Here is an 8,950-nt window from a genome sequence, read left to right on the forward strand (position 1 = left end):
CTCCCCTTAAGCGCAGCTTAGGTTTAATATTGTTGCTTGCATACTCTTAGTTATTTCTTTAATGCCTGCTTGCTTACTTCTATTTCTATTCAGAGTCACTTTTTAAAGTGTGAAGGTTAAAAGTTATAGGAAATGGCAAAAGGAGCACTGGTGGCTTCATGGGGAGAAAAGGGAGGGTGAAATCTTGAAGAAGCAAGACATAAGAGCAGGATTTCAGTGAACTACAGACACCCCAGTGTTTATTAACTCCAGACCAGTGGCACAGGCACTCTGCTGCAGGCACGGGATCTCTCCCCACACTCTAAGCCTGCTCCTTGAGCCTCTTGAGCAGCTCCCGCAGCTGCTCCACCTGGGCGGAGACGCTGCTCTTGGCGGTGCCGCCCGCGGCCGTGTACTGCTCCACGCTGCTCAGCACGCTGAACACCTGCGCCACGTCGCTGCCAAACAGGGGGCTGGGGGCACAGGGGGGCTCTCAGGGGCTGCTCCCCGTGCCCAGAGCCTGGGCAGAGGCTGAGGGAGTGAGCACGGAGCCTTTTCCCCAAGGAAAACGCTCCTGAGCTGCTGCTGCCTGACACCAGCTCACCAAGGAACTCCAGAGCCAAACCCCTCTGGGGGCTTCCTGCTCAGGGCAGAGGTGTCTCCCAGCCCCTCCCAAGAGCTCCTGCCCATGCCCATGCCCATTCCTCCCTCCTGGAGTTGTCCCCCTCCAGTGTTTCAGCCCCAGCAGGAGCAGCTGGGATATTCAGGACACCTCAGCTGGGATATTCAGGGATACCCTGTCACCTCAGAAATGTTGAGGTGCTGCCCAGCCCAGGCACTTTGGGGAAGGCAGATCAGGGAGGCTGAGCCCAGGGAAGGGAAATAACACAGGTACAAACCTGATGTTCTGCAGCTCCTCCAGGCTGAGATTGTTGATGGTGATGCCTTTGGTCTCAGCCAGCTGGACGGCCTTGCCAGAGGCCACGTGGGCTTGTCTGAAGGGCATCTGCAGGGGGAAGGGGACAGAGCAGAGGGGACTCAGCTCAGTTCCTCTGCATCCAAAGAAATCCCAGCTCCAGCTCTCCCTCTGGCACTTACTCCCTTCCGAACCAGGTACAGAGCCAGGTCCGTAGCCAACATCTCCGGGCTCAGCGCCCTCTCCATGCTCTCCTTGTTGATCTGCAGGAGGAGGATCCCAGGGACACGTTACCATCTGCTCCTCCTTGGGCCATGTTAGTGGCAGGGTGAGGGGAATTCATCTGGAGCTCTGAAAGAATGCTCTGAGCAGCGGGCAGAGGGACCAAAATGAGCAGTGTGGGTGAGGCACTGAAGAGGAACAATCTGGAGTTGTGTTACTCACACAATATGCACCATGATAATGTTGAATAGTGAGAGGATGAGAAGAATCCTTACCTGGAGGGTGGAAATCACTCCAGTGGCAACCTGGAGCACAGCATTCAGGGTGTCTACAACATCAAAGACGGCCTCCTTGTCCTCCTGTGGTGGAACAGGGATGGAAATGGCTCTGAGCCAGCCTGGTGCAGCCCAAAACCCCCCAGGCTGAGCAGCCCAGCTCTGCTGACTCCTCCAGCCGGCAGGGGAGATGCTGTGGAGAGGAACAAGGGCTCTACCTGCAGGTCCTTGTTGTAGGTGCTCGGGAGTCCTTTGAGGACCATCAGAATTGCAGCCAACTGCAGAGGGAACAGGAGAGGCTGGGAGTGAGCACAGAGCAAAGCACAGCCCCAGAACCCACAGCTCTTTACAAAGAAAAGGCAAAGAAAAAGGAGATTGTCCAGCCCCAACAGGAGCAGCTTCCTCTCCCTCCTCCTCCTCTTTGGGGCTCACCCGGCCGAACACTCGCCCGGCTTTGCTGCGGATCAGCTCCAGACTGTCGGGGTTCTTCTTCTGAGGCATCAGGCTGCTGCCAGTGCTGGGAGGGACAGGAGTGCACTGGTGAGCAAAACCCTCATCCATACACACTCATCATGACCAAGCTAGCCCTACAAAAGCAACATGCAGGACCCTCTTCACTGTACTCCTGTTTAGGGTGTAGGAAATCAGTGAACTGACTGAGTTCTCTTTGATTTTGCACCTTGTCTGGAGCTCCCACACTGTCCCACCTCTCACAGAGAAACTTAAAAGGAGGCTCCCCCTCCAGGGTCATATCAGCAGGTCAGACTAAGTGTTAGTGTGACTTCATGGAGGGAGGGCTGTGGCTGTGCCACCCTGCAGACAAGGAGTCTGTTGGGATTGCAAACCCAGCCAGGCAAGAAAGGGCTCTGGCAGCATTCCCAGCACAGGAGGAAGTTCTCTCTGCCAGCAGGTCCTGGACAGGAGTTGGGCTGAACACAGACTTGATTTGAGTTACCAGAATGACAAATAAGTGCCCATTGCTGAGGAATATTCACCCTGGGGCTGCCTTTGTGCCAGGCTCTTGGTGCTGGGTCAGCCTCGTGCACAGACAGAGCCCAAGCACTGCCTCACCCAGCGTGGGCAGCTCAGGAGAGGCTGAGGGAGGAGCTCCCTGCCCAGAGCTGAGACCCACCTGTAGGCATCAGAGAGGGTCAGGAAGCCAAACTCGCTGGTGCTGTAGATGATGAGATCCTCGGCCATCTTGCTCAGGTGGATCATCAGCAGGGTGGCAGCAGAGAGGAATTCCACTGCAGGGAAGGCAGGAGATCAGGAGGGGAAAAGGTGCTTGGACAACCCAGAGATCTCTAATTGGGGCTTTACTTCCTAATAATGGATTTCAGTCCCTTATTAAGGAAGGGAACAGGAAAGGTGTCAGGAGCTGCCTCCCCCCGTGCTGGAAGCTTTGGCTGTGCTTACCCACAAAGTCCCTCTCGCTGACGGCATCCATGCTGTTCAGGCTGATGGAAGCAAAGTCCAGCTCTGCAAGGAAGGGGATGGACACAGGAGCTCACACTGGCCCTGGCAGGAGCCTGAATGCCCCACAGGAGGTGACTTTTTATCTATTCATTACCCTCCACCCCCTTGTTCAAGTGCTGCAACACATCCAAAATAACATTAGGACAATGTTCTGATGCTTCCCAAAATCCCAGCTATTATGAGTAGTCATTTTTTATTATTTTTTATTAAAAGGATGACATTTACCACTGCACAGCAGCTCTCTGTCAATTCCCAGGGCATTTCCAGCCAGAGCTCCACTGCCAGGGGAGAAAGAACCAGAAGTCACCCATGATATCCAAACTGATACCTGACCAAAACTGAGCTCTAGTGATGACACCTCTGAAGGTTTCCCTCCCCAGTTCACTTTGATTTCACAGTGTTGTCTGAGGCTCATCAAACCCTGAACTCTGGACTAAACCAGATTTCCCCCCCAAACAGGAAGATTTTCTTAATTGAAGCCTTGTAATCCTTGATTTTCAAGAAACAGAAAGATATTTCTATGTTGAGAGTCTTTGCAGAGGCAAACTGGGCTGCAGTGTCTATGGAATAGAAACCCCAATGGCTCAGGGGATGGACAGATCTGCCTCTTGTCTTTATCTCAGAGCAAAGTGATGGCTGAGGATCACAATAAAAAATAAACTTTACCTTCCCAAAGGCAAGACATTGATCCTCCTCTTCACCTCTCCCAGGCGCTCAGAATCACGGGTCAGAGCAACAGCATGGCTGGGGAAGGACAAGAGAGATGAAGCTGGAAAATGGAAATGAGATATCCCACTCCAGGAGATGAGAATGGCCAAAGGATGGAGAACAGGAGTTGTCCAATCCATGTTTGGATTCCCAGCTGGTCAGAGCCACACAGGGAGTTCCTGTTCCAGTTTGCAGGGCTCCCTCTGGTCTGATGTCGCAGACATTTTTTCATAGAAATCCTTTCTTTCACATTTGTCCATCTTCTGGGAAGCAGAGCCCCAGAAGAAGAATGTAAACAATTGTTATCAGCTGCTGTGAAATGTAGCAGGTGCCCCTGTGATTGGCTCATCTTCCATGTTTCCAATTGGGGGCCAATCACAGAAGCAGCTCAGGGACACCTTCCCTGGAGACAGAACTTTGTTATTCTTCTTTCTATTCTATTCTTAGCTTAGCAGCTCTCTGCAACTTCTCTTTGTATTCTTTTTAGTATAGTTATAATGTATTATATATCTTCTATCAATAAATCCAGCCTTCTGATCAAGAAACAAGATTCTCGTCCTTCTCTCACCACAGTGACCGTCTAAGGTCACTGCAATAGTCTGTCACCAGCCCTGGGTGTCCCCTCAGCAGAGCAGGGCCCCGAGGGTGGGGAGGCTGGGAGGGGCTCACCTGAGCAGGAACTGGCTCCATCGGATGGGCTGAGCTTTCTGCAGGTGGGTGTAGCCAGGCAGGATCACATCGATTTCTCTGGGAGGGGAAGGACAGAGAGGTGAGCAGCAGGGACAGGGACAGGTCTGGTGTCGCAGACATTTCTTCATAGAAATCCTTTCTTTGAGATTTCTCCTTCTTCTGAGAAGCAAAGGGCCCCAGAGGAAGAATGTAAACAATTGTTATCAGCTGTTGTGAAATGTAGCAGGTGTCCCTGTGATTGGCTCATCTTCCTTGTGTACCATTAAAGGGCAATCACAAGAGCAGCTCAAAAACAGATTCCCTGGGCAAAGAACTTTGTTATTCATTCTTTCTATTCTATTCTTAGCATAGCTGCTCTCTGCAACCTCTCTTCTTATTCTTTTTAGTATAGTTATAATGTATTATATATCTTATATGAATAAATCAGCCTTCTGATCAAGGAACAAGATTCTCGTCCTTCTCTCACCACAGTGACCGTCTCAAGTCGCTGTAATAGTCTGGAACTCCCTGCACAGGACACCCTGCAGCTGCACAGTCACACAGCAAGCCTAGGACTGTCCTGCCCCAAAAAGGCCAAAGTTATGGAAAACAGGGAGTGAGGGAAAGGACTCACATGGCAGCACGTTCCACCAGGGTCTCAGTGAGCCTCAGGAGGTGCGTGGAGATGATGGAAAGGGAATTCCTCATGAACAGCTTCAGGTCAGTCACAACCTGTGGGGGATTGGCCACAGCCAGGCCAAGCACAACAGGACAGATTTAGTGACCAAATATTGCTCAGCAGAGCCCCCTGGCACCGTTATCCCTTCCTGGTGCTGTGTGAGGGGAAGGGAAATCTTCCTGTGGGATGCATCCCTGGTCACTGATTTGTGAAAGCTGCTGTTGCTTTCCATGGACAGAACCAAAATCTCTGATTTTCAGTGGACTTTGAAATAGAAAATTCCCAACCAACACAAGTTGATCATCCTGCTCCTGAAAGATGTGTGCACCCAGCCAGCAGAGTCAGGGGTCCTGGAGGTTTTCAGAGATGTCAGTGGAATTTTGTGGCATTTTGCGAGCAGGATGCAGCCCTGCAGATCCCTCTCCCCTGGGTGGATGAGTCACTGCAGCATCATTAGTTTAAAGCCATCTTTAATTTAAAGGGAATACAGGCTGGAGTGTGTCAGGGATGAGAGAGATGCCATAAAAATATTCAATTCAAGAACTGAGGTGGAGGAATACAAAAGGAGAAGAAAAGATTCTGTCCATACCTGATCATTCCTGCTTCTGCCAGTGTGCAGCTTCCCAGCTACGTCTCCAATCAGCTCCTGAGGACGAGAGCAGGGTTTCTGTCAGCATCTCTGTGCTCTGAACAGGACAGTGCACAGGAGCACATCTCCCTGCCTGCAAGGGACTCAGCTCCAGGGTCCTGTGAGGAGCCATGGGATGTGCTCTGGGGAAGGGCAGCTTTGGGTTCTGGCCTTGTACAGCCCCAAAAGGGGCTTGGAGACCTTGGCTGTGCCCCGGGGGTTCAGTGCCTGCAGCTCTGAAGGGATTTCCCAGAGGGACAGAGGGACAAGCCCTGAATGTCAGGCAGAGGGTGAGGAAGAAGAGGCTGGAGGAGCCAAACCTTCAGCCTGCGCTCGTTGGCAGTGTGGATGTCCTCATCAGTCTGGATCACAGCAAACACTCCCTTGGACCATTCCTCAGAGATCTGCAAACAGCACAAACACCAGTCAGCCACAGGAGTTATTAAATCCAGGGAGGCTCCTCTCATTCATTCACCTGACAGTTTCTGAAGGAAATAAATACCTTTTCCAGGCCAGCCAGGATCTTCTCCAGCTCAGCTTTAGACAGGATTCCAGCCTTCTCCAAGGCTTTGGCATAAGCCATGCTGCCCTGGATGTCCACCTCAGCCAGCCTCTGGTCATAGCTGATGGAGGCATTGAGCATCTCCATGATGGGATCTGTGCTTCCACTGAATCTTCCACCCCAAAGCTTATTGCCCTGAGAGAGAAAATAGCCAATTAAAGAGGCCTATTGACTGCAGATAAATCCTGTGCAGTAAACAACATCCTGTGGTCCATTTATCTGATACAGAGCCCATGCTCAGCTCCTTCAGTGTGACAGCACTGACCAGAAAGTCCTCTGGGTTTCAGGACCTCTGGAAGTGGTTGAAGATCTGGAGAACACATCACTGTCAGTGTTATTTACCCCTGAGCTCCAAGGTCTGGCCCAGAAACCCTCCAAGATATTTTACTCTGCTGGGAGTCCTTGAAATTGGTATCAGGGAAAGATGCAAGACCAGCACAGATTTCTGTTTTGAGGCCTTTGAGGTAAAGGGAGGGAAAACTAAGCAGTCAGTAGGATTAGAATGAAATTAATATCCTCTAAATCCTTTTGGTGCTGTTTATCTAACAGATTCTTCTTTGATTGACAAAGAACTGTGTTTCAGCACTGAAATAAAAGTGGAGTTTTCCCATCCAAGCCAGGATTCCTGTGGTGACCTCAGGCCCTGGAATGTGTCACCCACCTCAGGCAGTGCCCAAAGGCTGTGCAGGGTTCCAGCTGTGCCCCAGCAGGGTGTGTGGGGTGTGTGGGGTGTGTGTTGTGTGGGAGCTTCTCCAGCAGTGATTCAGAGCCTGCCTGGCCTCACCTGAGCTGTGTCAGCTCAGAGGATTTTTTTTCTTGCCCAGGTAAGACAACCCAAGAAGTTTTAATTCTGCCAGGCTTGCACTGAAGTGGGTAAGAATTTTACTTGGGCAGAGACAATTTATCCAAGATTTCAAAAGCAACTTTCCAGTGCTACCAGGCACAAAAAGGAATTGGAGGACACCTGAAGGAAGGGACTAAATACAGCAGCATTGCAGAGTGGATAATTACTAATCTACTTGATTTTTTTGAACACCACTGGCAAGTTTCTTCTCATGCTGGTCACTATAACTACCATGGACAGCAAGGAGCTGGCAGGATAGCTGGAAGCTGATCCGTGCCAGGGCTTTACCAGCCAGGCAAAACACTTAAAATGTTTTCCCTGGTGACTGTTTCCATGTCCCTGTGCCTGAAAGGACAACGGGAGAGAGCCTGCAGAGGTGAAGTGTAGCCATGTGTAAAAGGCAGCTTTGTTAGAAAGCTGAGGGAAGGCAGAGAGGGAATCAGAATTGAAAAAGAAGTGTTAGAGCTCCTCAACACTCAATTTGGTGCACCCAGGAGCAAAGTGAATGCTAAATTAGAGGCTGTTCCAGAGGCTCAGCACTTCACTGGGGATCAGGAGTATCCAGGTATTTAAAGCTTCCCATCAAAGCAGGGAGTGTGTCAGCAGAAACATTGCAATGTACACATTTACAAAGCTGAAAGGTTCATTTTGGGCATCTCCAGGACTCTGGAGCAGTGGCTGTGCAGCCTGGCAATGACAAACACTGCCTGGAACGTGGAGCAGCGATGTGGAGAGCAGAAAGAGAACTCGCCAGGATGCCGGGTCAGTCTGGGCAGGGAAGGAAACTGAAAACGCAGCTTTTGTGCCGAGCAGTGTTTGTTTACACGAGCTGCTGGGAAGTGCCTGAGCCCCGGGCACAAGGATCGGCCTTTGCCAGGAGACAGAGGCAAGAACGCGGCGGGCCCGGGACGGCTCCGCTCGGCTGAGCACCCCCGACACCCCCGGGAAGCAAAGTTCGCTCACCTCGGCTGCTGCCATCGCGGCCGGGCCGGGGCACTGCGGGCCGGGGACACTGCGGGGCGGCTCCGGGCACGGTCCCGGTCCCGGGCCTGGTCACAGTCACGATCCCGATCGCAGATCCACTCCTGGTTCCGATCCCAGCTCCAATCCCGGTCCCCGTCCCAGCTCCGGTCCCGATCCTGGTCACAGTCACAATCCCAGATTCGGTCCTGATGCCAACTCCGGTCCTTTCCGATCGCAGCTCCAATCCGATTCCGGTCCCGATCCCGGTCCCAAAACCATCTCCGGTTCCGATCCCAGCTCTGTCCCGATCCCGATCCCAGCTCCACTCCCGGTCCCAGCTCCAATCTCGGTACCGATCCCAGCTGGATTCCTGGTCTCGATCCCAGCCCTGGTACCGATCCACGCGGTCCACCCTGACCGCGATCCCTGATCCGATCCCAGCCCACGGTAACCCGTATCCCAGCTGGATTCCTTCTGATCCCGTCGGTCCCAGCCCTGGTACCGATCCCAGCTGCCAATCCCGGTCCCGCTGTCCACCAGCTGCAATCCCGGTCCCGGTCCCCGTCCCGGTCCCAGCTGGATTCCTGGTCCCGATCCCAGTCCTGGTCCCTGTCCCGGTCCCAGCTCCACTCCCGCCGCGCTCCCGGCGCTCCCGCAGCTGGTCCCGCCCGCCGGGGCGGGGAGTCCCCGGGCCAGCCCCGCTCCCGGTCCTGCTGTGCAGGGCGCGGCTTGTCCCGGTGCCTCACAGCACGCTCAGGAGCGGCATCCCCGCTTTCCTGTCCCCTGGCGGGGTTTGGTGTTCTTTAACCAGCCCCTGTGTCGTAATTCAGCTGGGAAGGAGCCTAATCCAGGTGCTCGGGTCCTTGTCTGGAGCAGCAGGACACTGCCGGTGACACCCGGCTGCCTCTGGTGGCCCCACAAGGTCCTTTCCCAGCTGCTTTTCCCGTGTAGTGCCCTCAGTACCCATCCGGAACAAGGCTCACACTCTCTATGTAGCCACCAATTAATTCACTGCTTCTCAAACATTTC

General features: G+C 52.9%; 1 protein-coding gene across 1 annotated transcript; it reads right to left on the reverse strand.

Moving 5' to 3' along the window:
- Window positions 1-212: 212 nt before the first annotated feature.
- On the reverse strand, window positions 213-8,585 carry LOC135455875 (argininosuccinate lyase-like). Its single transcript, XM_064729415.1, has 17 exons — window positions 8,424-8,585; window positions 7,922-8,097; window positions 6,055-6,249; window positions 5,873-5,956; window positions 5,514-5,570; window positions 4,880-4,977; window positions 4,246-4,323; window positions 3,535-3,612; window positions 3,094-3,146; window positions 2,809-2,871; window positions 2,525-2,639; window positions 1,825-1,909; window positions 1,611-1,670; window positions 1,393-1,476; window positions 1,078-1,158; window positions 879-985; window positions 213-452 (listed from the first exon to the last, which is right to left on the reverse strand). The coding sequence occupies exons 2-17, from the start codon at window positions 7,934-7,936 to the stop codon at window positions 302-304; spliced, it is 1,404 nt and encodes a 467-aa protein (XP_064585485.1). The 5' UTR covers window positions 7,937-8,097; window positions 8,424-8,585; the 3' UTR covers window positions 213-301.
- Window positions 8,586-8,950: the final 365 nt, after the last annotated feature.

Source organism: Zonotrichia leucophrys, chromosome 19, assembly GCF_028769735.1.
Source record: "Zonotrichia leucophrys gambelii isolate GWCS_2022_RI chromosome 19, RI_Zleu_2.0, whole genome shotgun sequence".
Classification (NCBI taxonomy): domain Eukaryota; kingdom Metazoa; phylum Chordata; class Aves; order Passeriformes; family Passerellidae; genus Zonotrichia; species Zonotrichia leucophrys.

Bases quoted from the DNA above. Each gene is read 5' to 3' on its own strand.
- LOC135455875 (XM_064729415.1), bottom strand. The intron at 5,957-6,054 runs GTATTTATTTCC...TGCTGTTTGCAG, and splicing joins TCCTGGCTGGCCTGGAAAAG to ATCTCTGAGGAATGGTCCAA. The intron at 986-1,077 runs GTAAGTGCCAGA...TTCCCCCTGCAG, and splicing joins TGTACCTGGTTCGGAAGGGA to ATGCCCTTCAGACAAGCCCA.